Source organism: Hibiscus syriacus, unplaced genomic scaffold, assembly GCF_006381635.1.
Source record: "Hibiscus syriacus cultivar Baekdansim isolate YM2019G1 unplaced genomic scaffold, ASM638163v2 tig00110209_pilon, whole genome shotgun sequence".
NCBI classification, from domain to species: Eukaryota; Viridiplantae; Streptophyta; class Magnoliopsida; order Malvales; family Malvaceae; genus Hibiscus; species Hibiscus syriacus.
Window position 1 is genome coordinate 670,048 of NW_024062628.1, and position 14,791 is coordinate 684,838.

The 14,791-nt window shown below is 33.7% G+C and overlaps 1 protein-coding gene across 1 annotated transcript; it reads left to right on the plus strand.

Annotated features, from left to right (window-relative positions):
- Positions 1–749: 749 nt before the first annotated feature.
- On the plus strand, positions 750–8,400 carry LOC120113545 (mitogen-activated protein kinase kinase kinase 18-like). The gene is made up of 3 exons (XM_039134674.1): positions 750–761; positions 5,504–5,510; positions 7,192–8,400. Exon 3 carries the CDS (start codon positions 7,204–7,206, stop codon positions 8,323–8,325), a length of 1,122 nt encoding a protein of 373 aa, XP_038990605.1. The 5' UTR covers positions 750–761; positions 5,504–5,510; positions 7,192–7,203; the 3' UTR covers positions 8,326–8,400.
- The last annotated feature ends 6,391 nt before the right edge of the window (positions 8,401–14,791 follow it).

Below are 14,791 nucleotides of genomic sequence, written 5' to 3' on the forward strand. Positions count from 1 at the left end.
AAGGAACAAGACGTTTCTGCTAGTTAAGGTTCTTTGGAGAAACCATAAAGTAGAAGAAAGATAAATGGTATCGTAAAGAATATTTGTGGAAGCAATATTTCCACCTCTTTGTGTAATGAAAATTTGAGGACAAATCTTCTGAAGGGGGAGATTTGTAACATCCCAATCATTGGGCCAGTGACCAAAATGTAAGAACCCAAAATTTAGTGGTTTAATCAGAATAAATTGAGAATTCAAGGATTTATTATTAAAATTTCTGGTCAGGACTTGATATTAAATTTGGATTAGTGGAAGGGTAATATGGTCTTTTCACCTGATAGATTTTTATTTCCTCTCTTTTAAGGATATAACACGTGGATTGAAGTATCTGGAAGATTTTTCTTTCTTTCTTCTTCTTGTCGTGCTCCTCTCCACTCCCAAAGGTAAGATTATGAAATTTATAGTTTTCCTTTAATTTTTGGTTTAATAATGGAAGCTTGGACGTTATATATCCTTAAGGAAAGGTTGTAGAGGAGTATACCAACAAGATAAGTGAATTTGAAAGGAGTTTGTAAAATGGGTTTTGAAATGAAATTTTGATATGGAGTGGTTTTTGAAGTTTTAATGAAATATTTGACTTGTCAATAGGTTAATTAAAGGGTTAATAGGGTTAGAATTGGTTAATAATATGGTTAAAATTTTGGTATGATTTGAAGATTCAATTGTTCAAATGAGAATTTGGGATGTTTGAAAATATTAAATGTTTACAAGTTAGTTTGAAAGTATAAAGGTGAGTTTATGAACTTAAAGTATGTGTCTAAGAAAGTATGGGAAGGATTTTTAGGTGATTTTCGGGATGAAAATGGCCATTCTGGGCTTAGGGTATCGGTACCCCTATGAACAAGGTATCGATACCTCATGGGTTAAAGATGAGTAATTGATAGGGTTTTATCGATACCTGTTGAGAGTGGTATTGATACCTTAAGGGATAGGTATCGATACCTTAAGGAGGTATCGATACTCTTGCATCATCGAATATAAATTCGATATCGGTACCCTGAGGAGGTATCGATACCCTTGAAGGGTGGTATCAGTACCCTTAGGGTGGTACCGATACTTCCAAGCATGAAATGAAATGTAGGGTTTCTTGCATCTTAAGTTATTTGGATTCGATATAATTGAGTTAAAGAACGGTATTGATTTTAGATTGTTTTGTGTAGTGATTGATCGTAACCAACTTCCGACATCCCAACATTTTAAGTATCGATTCGAAAGGTGTTAAAGATTGGATTAGAAGTTTGGTGAGGAAAATGTGAGTACTATTTACTTGATTTATTGATAGTTGAAGGAAGGCTTATGATGAACCAACCTAAAATGTTTTTGAATAAAATGAAATGATATGAATATATGTAAATATTTTCTATATGATTATGTTTTATATAAGTAAATGAATTCGTTAAATAGTGATATGTAATATGAAATAATATTGTAAACCACTTTGAACATGTGATATATGTGATTTAATGAAAATAATGATTAATGCTTTGTGAAATAAAATGACATGAACAAATGTTTGAATGTGAATGAATAATAACATTTGATAATGTTATTTGTTAAAGATTTATGTGAAAGATGATTTGAATATGTTCTACGGATCATAAATGATAAGTGAAAATGTGAACTTTGAACAAGTGTTATGAAGAGATACTTCGAATAATGATTGAACATAATTATGTAATTAATAGCCCAAAGTATATGTATGAGGATTAGAGGTATAGTTGGCATGCCAAGAGTCGAGGGTCTATGTAGTCCTTCGGGATAATTATGTGGTCCTCCGGGACAATTATGTGGCACTTCGGTGCAACCCTATGTGGCACTTCCGTGCAAACTATATGGTCCTCCGGGACAATTATGTGGCACTTCGGTGCAAATTACGAGTTCTGGTGACAACATTAGTGCACAACCTCAATGTACTCAAATACCTAGAGTTTTCAGTATTATACGCTTGGGCCAATTCAATAAATGGATATGAGTAATGATTTGAAGATATAATCAAAAATAAAATAAGTATAAATTCTTCAGTGATTAATAAAGGAGGTTATAAGTTATTATACTGGTGATTTTTGATAATTTAACCCTACTTTTATAAAGTATACAAATGTTGTATTGTTCTATAGTACTCATAAGCCTCACTAAGTCATCGACTTAGCGTGTGAGTGTTTTCACACGTAGGTTCAAAGATATGGAGGAGCAATGTGGGTAAGCATAGGGTAGGACAACTTACCTTTGAAGATTATCAGATCATAGATGTTTTAAGTATATGTGATTGTGTTTTGAAATATAGTTGGCATGTACTGTAAATACAAAGTTTAGATACTCTGATATGTAATGTAATTTTGATTTATTAAGTTTTGTTTTAATTATCAAATTAAAATTTTATCTTTAAAGAGTCAAGTGTTTTAAAAGTCAATGTAACGCATCGAATTCGTATCCGGGTCGAATACGGGTTAGGGGTGTTACATATTAATCGAACTAATTTCAATCCATATAGGCTTCAAAATATTTTAGAATTTTAAGTTTGGTTTTTAGTATTTTACTATTTAGTATGTTAATAAAAGTATAGGATAATATCCTAACAAAAGTATATGGTGACAAATAATACAATAAATCTATATCATTCATATTTAATTATGTTTAAATATTTTTACTCTGAAGTTTTTGTCCAATAAGCCTTATTGTTTTTACTATTAAAATTTGTTTAGGTACATAAAAAATATATTTAAATAGTTTAAATATAGTATAAAATACGTTTCAATAATTTAAGTATAAATTATTCAAAAAGAAAAGAAGGGATGGAATACAAAATTATTAAAAGAGAAAATAACTTGAGTGGTCGAAAATGTCTTATAATATATGATTTTAATCAACTTTTTTTGGGTTTGTAAAAATAACCAACGAATTCGCAACACGAAAGCCAAATTCGCAACACAATTTTCGGATTCGCAACAAGAATTTACATTTCGCAACACGAATTTGCCAAATTCGCAACTCAGTTTTCGTAACTCGAATTCGGATTTCCCAACTCGAATTCGCCAATTCTGCAACTCAATTTATCGCGTTTACCTATATATGTAATTATAAACCAATGCTTTGATGTAAGTTACAGAATTTAAGTTACATATTGTAACAAAATAACAAAAAAAGAAAAATAAATTTCAAAATAATATTTTTAATATTTTTTTAATAATATCATGATTATATTTTTAAATTGAATTATTAACAAAACCGGTAAAAATGATCAAAAATATCATTATTTTGACCGGTTATAATTACCTAGATAGGTAAACTCGGTAAAATTGAGTTGCGAAATCTGAATTCCAGTTGCGAATTTTTACGGCGTTTACCTATATAGGTAATTCGAAACCGATGCTTTGATGTAAGTTGCATAATTTAAGTTACATATTGTAACAAAATGACAAAAAAAAAAAGAAAAAAAATTTCAAAAAAATAATTTTAATATTTTTTAATAATATCATGTATATATTTTTAATTGAATTATTAACAAAACCGGTAAAAAATGATCGAAAACATCATTATTTAGACCGGTTATAATTACCTATATAGGTAAACACGGTAAAATTGAGTTGCGAAATTGACGAATTCAAGTTGCGAAATCCGAATTCGAGTTGCGAATTTGAAAATTGAGTTGCGAATTTGACAAATTCGTGTTGCGAATTCGAAAATTGTGTTTCAAATTTGACTTTCGTGTTCCGAATTCGAAATTGAATTGCGAATTCGTTGGTTATTTTTACAAACCCAAAAAAAGTTGGTTAAAATCATATATTATAAGGCATTTTCGGTCACTCAAGTTATTTTCTCTCATTATAAATATAAAATTATAATAAATAAAATTAATCATGACAAATATTAATTAAATTCAAATCATCAAACACATGATGTAATCTCGAAGTTCTTAAACCTTTATCTACCGTTAAAATGATATCTTACCGAAATGATACCTACTTAACTTGTAAACTTTGACTTTAGTTGTTGATCAATGATTTTGGTTTGTTGATTGTATGTGCTCTGTTGTATGATTTTATAAAAAATATGTATGTCTAAACTATGTTGATTGTATGTGTTTGGTTATTATTGTTCCACCACAAATGGTTGTCCCTTGTTCCCATATGCAATGGGAGTAAGGGGAGGTAACATAATAGGTTCCCTCAACACTAGGTTAAGTGCAGCTTCCGTAGAGACCTCCGAATTATGAAATGCCCTCCATAGAACTCGATCCCACGACCTCAAGGTTAAAAACCTTGTGCTCTACCAACTGAGCTTGATGGTCATTTCTATTATTGTTCCACCACATTTTAGTTAATTTGATACAAATTAATAATTAAAGATCAAAAGAATGAAACAAATAATGGATTGAAATAAATAATTAATAATATAAGATTTTGATGTGTGTTATAACAAGGAAGATATTTGAGGTGGATTCCTTTATCTTTTAAAAATTATATTTTGTAAGGGTATAAATACACCTAATTAGCGAATCAAAGGAAGTTAGGTGTTAGGTAGGGCCCAAACATATGAACCCGAATGAGTAGCATGAGGGTATAAATACACCTAATTAGCGAATCAAAGGAAGTTAGGTGTTAGGTAGGGCCCAAACATATGAACCCGAATGAGTAGCATGAGGGTATAAATACACCTAATTAGCGAATCAAAGGAAGTTAGGTGTTAGGTAGGGCCCAAACATATGAACCCGAATGAGTAGCATGTATTAATGTGATTTGGTAACAATTGGCTGGCAATTTGATTTGTTTTATGGTCTTCATTGGATCTAAGTAAAGAGAGAGGCATCGAACTGGGGGAGCGACGAGGTTTGGTAATGAACAATAGGTGTTAAGTCAATGCAATTGCACGTTAGAGGTGTATGTGTTTGCTTCTTTGTCTTGTTGTTTTACGACAAATATTGGCAACATAACCTCGCTGTTTTCCTGCCTTTCGACACCTATTTGTCTCCCAAGTAACAGATCTCTGCCGTTGCTTTCATTGCTGCCCGGTAAGTGTAGTAAATATTCCATTACATTACTTGTTCTCACTCTTTGGATTTATATAATTTTGTATTGATTCAAATTAACTAATTTTCTTTTATATGAGTTTAATTACATCTATTCTTTTATTTTAACTTAAAATTTTAATTAATTCAGATCAAAATTTGATATAATATAATTTCACAATTGATCAATAACTTGAGTTCAACCTTAACTAAATTTAAAACGGTTTGAATAAAAAGTGACTCAAATTTAGATTGAGCCGAACTAAAAATGAACTAAATTTGAAATGAAATGAACCAGGTTGTCAAATTTAAATGTGTAGAACTCAAAACTAATTTGAATCAGGATTGAATATTGAGATTCAAAAGTATGGATTCATATGCTAACAATCTCTAAAGTAAATGAGTAAAAACTTTTAGTTAACACATCACCTAGGTTGTGTGTTCAATACCCACTTAGAGTAAAATTTCCATTCTCTCTCTTTCTAGATAGAAATTGTGATTTAATGTGATAGACATGAAGACTGCTAGCTTTATTACTAAAGCGGTCGGAAAGATGTGGTGTGATTTAAAACATTTTCCCAACTAAAGAGAAATGCAATAATCCCAGCACAACACTCCTAAGCTTAGCTATGGGGTTCGGTCTTTGCCTTTGGTTCATTTATTGAAGCACCTTTCCAATGCAAACACGACAACATCCCAACAAGCTCACTTGGTTATTTTACCCCCAAGGCTCTCTTATTTGCCATCCAAGTGGCTTAAAACAAAGGCTTCAAATTGACCAAACTCATGTTGGACATGCTCATTCCCCTTTCTTCTCCCATTTGTAGTTTGAGTGGACTAGAATTTCTCTCTTTTCCTTTGACGTGAATTCCTCTACCTTATCCGATCCAACACCTTGTGAAGCTAGATTAAGATTATACTGAAATCTTTTCAAGTGGCCCTTTTATATTGATGGTATGGTCTAAAAACAAACGAATGATTTTACATTAGGATATAAATTTAAAATGTTTTTTTTAATTTAAAAGGTGTGAAATTATAAAATTTTAAAAAATAAATAAATTAAAAAAATACCGAAAAGAATGCGTACCTCGAGATTCCTCTATCCAACCATGGTATAGTCGAGGGATGGCGACTATTATTTGGCCCAAAATAATAAGCACATGGAAACATGGCATGGCATTAGGTCTACTGACTTTGACCATTCATTCGAAAAAGAACCAAAAACAAGACCTTTGTTGATGAATGATGATCAAAGAAGAAAAAAATCATGTTCTGTTCTTCAAATAGCATCAACGTATGGTTTTAAAAAGGCAAAAGTTGGGAGAATGCGTACCCGCAATTTTAAGCGTCGTTATCTACTTACATGTCAAATATGAGTACAAATAGCTAGACTCTTAATTAATCCAGAAGCTAACTGGATTAAAAAATATATTGTTTTTAGGTGAATGAGAATTTATTTAATGGAGACAGGTGGAGCACGTCAACAGACTTCTCCACTGAAAACAAGACAGACACAAGCATCGTTAGCTCTCCTAACCAACAGCCTCATGTTTTTTATTGGTGCTACGTGTACCTACCGTTTCCTGACACGTCAGCTGATCGTTAGGTTTTCATTTGAAACAACAGTCTCCAACCCATACCTCTGTCCCTTCGGCTTTTTCGGTTTTGGCCACCAAACTTCAACTTGGCACCTTCATATACCCATATCTCCCTACTCACAGCCACATGTAACTTATTTCTATAAAATGCTCATTACATTAAATTTTAAAAAATATATACTTTTCCAATAGTTTGTAATTATTTTAAGATAATATTTGTTTAAATATATCTATAAACAAAATAATATTTCCTTTTAAAATCAAACACAAATACTATCTTTTAATCTTATTAGAATTAGTAAAAAAAAAAGCCTCTCAAATGGATCAACGGCTTAGATGAAGTACAATTGGCCCAAGGATCTGGATAAAACCCAGAATCATCCTCCAGTATCCAGTCTACGTTAAAACACAAGTCCACTCCCTAAATAAAAAATGGAAGACATGATAAAACCGTTTTCCGGTTTATCCACGTATAATTTCCACGTTATTGAAATATTTAGCTCACTCTTATTTAAATACCCACGTTCGGGCCCTCAGAATATAGACATAAGAGTTTGAGAGATGGAGAAACAGAGTAAATCCCACATAACTTCATGGACAAGGGGCAAGTGTATAGGCAAAGGCTCCTTTGGCAACGTAAGCTTGGCAATCAACGAAACCAACGGTGCAGTTTTTGCAGTCAAGTCCGTTGATTTTAAAACCTCTCTTCCCAACCAGTTGGAGTCTCTAGAGAACGAAATCAGGGTCCTCCGTTCACTTTCCTCCCCTTACGTGGTTGAGTATCTAGGCGATGACGTCACTCCGGGGGATTCTTATCGGAATCTTCACTTGGAGTACTGCCCAGGCGGCACCGTTTCTGACGTGGCGAATGTTAAACGTCGGCTGGCCGACGTGGACGAAAAGATGCTGCGGTGGCACACGCGTTGCTTGGTTTCGGCTTTGCAGTACGTGTACGACCAAGGCATTGTACACTGTGACGTGAAAGGGAGAAATGTTTTGGTGGGCATGGATTCCACTTCCGTAAAGCTCGCGGATTTCGGCTCGGCGATTGAAATTAAAAAGAAAAGTGAAGAAGATATTTCTAGGAACCTGATCATGCCACGTGGAAGCCCTCTATGGATGGCGCCGGAGGTGGTTCGCGGCGAGTATCAAGGACCGGAGAGTGATGTTTGGTCCTTGGGATGCACCGTCATCGAGATGATCACCGGGCGGCCAGCTTGGGAGGATCACGATTTGGACTCGTTAAGTCGAATTGCAAACTCGGAGGAATTGCCCCAGTTACCCACTCAGTTATCTAAACTCGGCAAGGATTTCGTGGACAAGTGTTTGAGAAGGGACCCGAATCAAAGGTGGAGCTGCGATCAGCTGCTGCAGCATCCATTCGTAGCATCCGCTTCGCCGCCGAAAATGAGGAGCGAAACATCTCCGCGCTGCGTGCTCGATTTCGCCAGCTCGGATTTCAACGAGAAGACAGAGAATTTTGAATCGTCGGCGAGGGAAAGGATCGGTAAATTAGCAGCAGAGGGAGGAGGGGTAAATTGGGAATCGGAAGGTTGGGCGACGGTAAGGAGTTACGCCATCGAACCATGCGTGAAATGCGAGGAAGGGACAAGTAGGGAATATCCGGAGTTGATGACGACACGTTTGGAAATTTCCAATTGTTTCGATAGCAGTAGCAACTAGGGTTGCACAGAAGTCGGATTTCAATCTGATCCGGATCGGTTTTTATCTGATCCGGTTTTTTTTCATAGAAAAAAAATCGGTTTATAAAATAACCGGTTCGGTTTTTAACCGGTTTGGAGGGCCGGATATCCTAACTGGTGTAATCGGTTTCGGTTTTAAAAAAACCAGTTTTTTTAAAAAACCGGTTATAAAAAACCGATTTTAATATTATTAAAATTACATTGTCATCAATTGCAACAAAGTTTACGATAATTGAAATACTTAAATACTTCCAAGTTTGATAAATTCAAATACTTAAAAACTTCCAAGTTTGATAAATTCAAATACTTAAAAACTTCAAGTTCGATAATTGGAACAAAGTTTACGATAATTGAAATAAAGTTTAAAAATAAACTACATTGCCATCTCTTTTTCATCATCTTCGCCTTCTTCGTTTGGAGGGGATATTCCAAGTTCGACTTCTTCAATGTGTAAGTTTGCTTCCAAATCGGCATCAATTGCATCTTCTAGGGTGGTGATATGTTGCTTACGAGCCGCTCCATCCAAATAATCCTTTAAACAAATGCATACTTCCACCGACTCGGGACTTAGTCTTGATCTCCGTTGCGATATAACCCTGCCACTAACAGAAAAAGCGGATTCCGAAGCTACCGTAGAAGCTTGAACGGTTAGTAAATCACGGGTCATGGCGACTAGAATCGGAAATTGTGCTTCCTTTTCTTTCTACCAAGCCAAAATATCCAAACTTTCAAACTCTTCAAATGTCATTTTTGATAGAAAATCGCATGACATGTAATTTCCCAACTCGCTACTTGGGGTGGTAGTACGTGATCGTTTGGATTGCGAATTTACAAGAGTGTTAAAAAGATTTAAATTTATGTTACTTGGACGTCTACTAGATGATTCCGCATTCATTCTCATTTGATCGTGTATTACACTACTTGATCCGTATTTAGTTAAATAAATTGCAAACATGTCTCGAAAACATTTGTTAAAATAATTTATTTGGTTTTGGACAAAGTTGGGTTCATCATCGGTTAGATTAAAAGCAAACGCAATTTGTTCAATTAGTGTTTCAACCCCGCCAACATTTAACGTTGGGTTTAAAGTGACGGCACAAGTAAAAATGGGGGAATCTCCTTAAAATATTTTAAAAGTTTTTCTTTCATTGCAAAGCCAATTTCTTGAAAAACTTCGGTTTCAAATTCAAAGTCATTTAGTCGGGTAGCCAACAAAAATATTTGATTAAGAACCAACGGGCTAGTAGGGTAATAAACACCGGATAAAAAAATTGTTGCATTTTTAAAAACCCCAAGCAAATCGGTTATTTTGGCTATAGTTTCCCAACTCGAATCCGGATAAATGTTTGGGACATGACCCCTCTCGAAAAGCCGATCGTGAAATGTTTGCAATGTTTCCCTTTGCCTTAAGGCAGTATGCATCATCATCCAAGTTGAGTTCCAACGAGTTGGACAATCCAAATTATGACCCAAAGCTTTTTTATTAACGGACTTACAAAATCGTTTATAATCATTTAATCTTTTGTTGTTGTTACAAAGAACCGATTTTATCATTGTTTTAAATTCTAATCTAATCGGCTCAATAACCTCCAAACCGGCTTGCACGGATAAATTAATTATGTGTGCAACGCAACGGGTATGAAAAAACTTTATTTTCTAATTTATAAAGACAAATTACCCTTTTTAAAAGTGTAAATAAATTAGCACCGGTATGCGGCTCACCGAATAATTCAAACGTGATTGTTCTTTTCATCATTTGTCAATTATCTTGATCTAACCAATGTGACATAACAACTAAAAAAGAATTTCCGGTATTATGAGGGGAACTCCAAACGTCACATGTAAGCGACACACTATAACGGTGTTCTTGGAATCCTAAAATCATTTTTTCCCTCGACGTACGCCACATTTTTATAGCATCTCTTCTAAGGGTAGTACGACTTACTTGAGTATAACGTGGTTGCATTAGTTGTTGAATTGTTGTCGTGAAATCTTCATCATCAAAGTGGTCGAACGGCAATGCTTTTGTAATCACGAACTTTGTAAACGCTTCTCGTAATTTTTCGTTGTCGTAAACAAAAACACCACCTTGCGGTGTAAGATTCGATTGACTAGGATCCGATCTTGAGCGAAGCGCCTTGCATGATTTTGTCAAACGGTTCTTCAACGTTGTGTTTCCTTCCGCTGCAACAACTTTAGACAAAGTTTACAACGCGCCCTCCTCAAGCCATTTGACATCTCACATAAATCGTAGTGATCCCAAATATCTTTGTTTCGAGTGTGTTCGATCACTCTCACGACTTCAAGGTTTCCCCCGACGGAAGATTCAGCCGTGTTACTCATGATGAACAAAAAATTACAAAAATAAGATTTGAGAGATGTTTAGGTCTTGTGTAATAAGATTTGAGAAAGTTGTAATCAACCAAATACATCTCCAACCTATTTATACATGTTTAGGGTGGTAAAATGGTAATTTTTTAAAGAAAAAAACGGTCAAAAAACCCCCAAACGGCTATATTAACGGCTAGTTTTTTAAACCCATACCGATTTTTTTCGGATAAAAACCGATTTTTTTCAAACCGGTTTTTATCCGGTAAAAAAACCAGTTTAGGTTTTTTTTCCAAACCGGTTAAAATAACCGGTTTAAAAAAATCTGATCCGGTTAAAAAAAACCGGTTTTTCCCAAATCCGATTTCGGATATTTTTTCGCAAAATCGGATATTCGGATTTTTTGTGCACCCCTAGTAGCAACTAGGGGTGAGCAACGAAACTGAGAAAACCTAAAAACCGACACGAATCGAGTAAAACGGTTCGGTTTGGTTCGGTTTGGCTTTAAACGGTTCGGTTTTCGGTTCGGTTTAAAGGCTTCATTTTTTTGATTCGATTCGGTTCGGGTTTTCCATATAGAACCCATTTGTTCCATATTGAACCGAATAGGCAATTTTTATAAAAAAAATTATAGTTTCAAGTGATTTTTTCATTGAAAAACCGAAAAACCGAACCGAAAAACTCGAACCGTTAAAAAACCCGAACCGAACCGAAAAAACCGATTTCGGTTTTTTCGGTTTTTTAACTATTCGGTTTCGGTTTCGGTTTAAATATTAAAAAACCGTTTATTTCGATTCGGTTCAGTTTTTGGTAAAAAACCGAACCGAACCGAACCGAACCGAATATACCCCTAGTAGCAACTGGGTTGACTGGCAAAGGCAATGCGAGGAGAGTGAGAGAGGGGTAAAATCGTCATTGGGTCATCGACGGTGCGGTGGTTGGTTGGCTGATTCCAGCTGTGGGTATGGGTCAAAAAAGGTTGGGTTTGCGGTGGAGGGATTCAACCTATTCTGCAATTTATTACATTGAATTCTATTGGTGATTTTTATTTACTTCCTCAAAAGTTGCTTCTATCCCAAATCGATCATTTTTTTTTACGAATTTGGTAATATATCAATAATCATAAACAAATAATTTTACAAATCTTTTCATCAAATCAATTATAATTTTGAAGAACAATAAAAAAAAGTATTTAAAAATATGTTTTCCACGTGGAGAAGACATTAATATATATCCATCTAGACTAAAATATTATCTAACAACAACTTTAAAAAAAATGGTGAAAATTGTTTGATAAACGTACGTAGTAGGATAATATCTTTGGTAAAATGGAATTGCAGATTACTTTTCGTCACTAATCTTTTAAACGGTCACATGTATATCCTTATTCAATTCAATAAACAGGTAAACTATGTAGATAATCGTTGTACTATTAATAATTTTCTTATTGTTCAATTAGTAAAAATAGGGGTGTTTAAAATTGGATATTCGAAATTTTCGAGTACCAAAAAATTGGCCCGTGTCTCAGCTCATCACATCTGGGTACTCGTAAAATTGGGGTACCTGTATTTCTGGGTCACGAGTACCCAGTTTATAATTTTTTTATTTTTTAAATTATATTATTTAAAAAAAGCATATAGAAAAATTTTAAAATTTAAAATTTTAAAGCTATAAAATATATATAACCCACACATAAAGTTTAAAAATTCAAATTACATAATTAAAAAATTAAAATTAAAAATTAAAATTAAATTAAATTTCAAATGTTTTGAAATTAAAAAAATATTTTAAAAAATGATTTTGAATGTTAATATGAAATAATCTAATAAATTAAGAATTTAGAATGTTATGGTGGCAAAATTTAAGAAATTAAGAATTTAAAATGTTAGAGTGAATAAATTTGAGAATTATGAATAAATAAATAAATATAAAATAGAAATAAAAAGTAAAATATATATATAATAAACCTGGTATCGGGTCGACCGATACCCAATTAAGCAACATTTTGTACCTAGGCCCGATCCAAAAAATCAAAAAAAATAACGGGTCGGTATCCAACCCAGAAAATCAATATTTTTATTATAAATACCCAATATTTTTTAACCGGTTCGGAGGATCGATTTATCGAATTAACCGAATCGGATATTTTTGAACACCTCTAGTTAAAAGTTACAAAATAATTGTTTAATCCATATCTATTAGGCTTAAATTAAAAAAATCCCTAAACTATACTCTTTTTTTGCTTTAAGCATCTAAACTATTTTTTGGTCAAAATAATTCTTAAATTACTATACTTAACCGCCTTAAATACTTAAACTATTTTTTATCAAAATTAATCTCTAAATTATTTTTTTTTATTTCAAGCCCCTAAACTATTTTTTTTGTCAAAACAAATACATAATTGTGTGCCGTGTTAACATCTTATTGGTTGAAAATATTTTTTAAGTGGAAAATGATAAGACTTAAAATAATTAAATATAATAATTTAATTAACTAGTTTGATTAAAAAATAATTTAAAAACTTTAAAACAAAAAGATGACGTAATTTAATAACTTATTTTTACTTTAAGCCTATCCATTGATGTAAATGCAAACTTATTAAATAATTCCAATATTTTACGATCATATCTCGGCATTTTGATCATCTTGAGTACAAGTGTTTTACATTTGGGGATGGAAAAAACATGAAATTGATGGAGTTCGATCCGATATGATTAATTAAAAAATGATTCAGACTGGGTTTGGGTTGCATTTTATATATAGTAAGGCCAGTCGGATCTAATCGAGTTTAGATAAAGGGTGAAAAATCTCTAATCTAACCAAACTCAGATAATAATATAATTTTTTTCATATACATTTAATAATTTCTATTCCATTATACTCCAAACAATTGGAGCATCAGCACACTCAACCCCAGTCGCACCAATTAAAACACACAACCACGTAATTTTGGACACCACATATGCTATTCAATTATACTCGGCCTCTGTTATCGATCAGGAAACAAACCGTTGTTTTTTTTAACACAGAAATCAAATTATCACCCATATATATACAATAGCCAGACATCTATCTTCTATCATCTGAATTGCTAGCCCAATCTGCATCAAAGAATGCTCGAAGCATGATAGAATTCTCAGAGGCATGAAACAAGATACCATAATCTAATGTGCCACTCAAATAACGTAAAGACATTTCACAACTACCCAATGAAGCTCACAAGGTTGATGCATAAACTAAGCAACACTACCAACACTAAAGGATATCTCAGGTCTTGTATGACTCATATATAACAATTCACCCACCACACTACGATATTCCTGAGGATCATCAAGAGGGCGACCACCATCTCGAGAAAGCTTCGGAGAAGACAACATTGGCATAGGAGCAGATTTAGCATCACACATATCCGCACGCTCCAAAAGTTCTCATATATATTTCCGTTCACTTAAAAGTAAGGCCCCCTCACACCGATCAGTTTCAAGGCCCGGGTTTTTTTTATTCAATTTACTATGATATTTGAGAGATAACTCCTTACCAAGAATACAAACAATACCCTCAATTGCCTCATCACAACTACCAGCGGTAACAATGTCATCAACATAGGGGATAACATAAATACTTTGAACACCATCACGCTTAACAAACAAAGACACATCTGCCTGAGTATCAACAAAACTAATACTAAAAAAATGTCCTAAGCTTGGAGTACCAATTGCGAGGAGCCTACTTTAGACCATAAAGAGCATTTTTCAATTTACACAACAAATGTTCCCCGACAGATGGCTAATGCTCAAATCCAGGTGGCTGAACCATAAAAACATCTTCAAACAACTCACCATTAAGAAAATCATTGTTCACATCCACTTGGCAAAGCTTCCAATTATTTTGCATCGCAAAAGACAAAACAACATTCACGGTTGAAGATTTTACAACCGTACTAAATGTGTCACGATAATCTTTACCAAGAACTTGAGAAAATCCTTTCGCAACCAGCCTAGCCTTATACCAAGCTACTGGACCATCCAGGTTTTATTTCATGTGAAAAAGCCATTTACAACTAATTGTTGTCCTATTCTCCAACAATGGAACAAGTTTTCATGTGCCATTCTTCATAA

Bases quoted from the DNA above. Each gene is read 5' to 3' on its own strand.
- LOC120113545 (XM_039134674.1), top strand. From the start codon at position 7,204: ATGGAGAAACAGAGTAAATCCCACATAACTTCATGGACAAGGGGCAAG.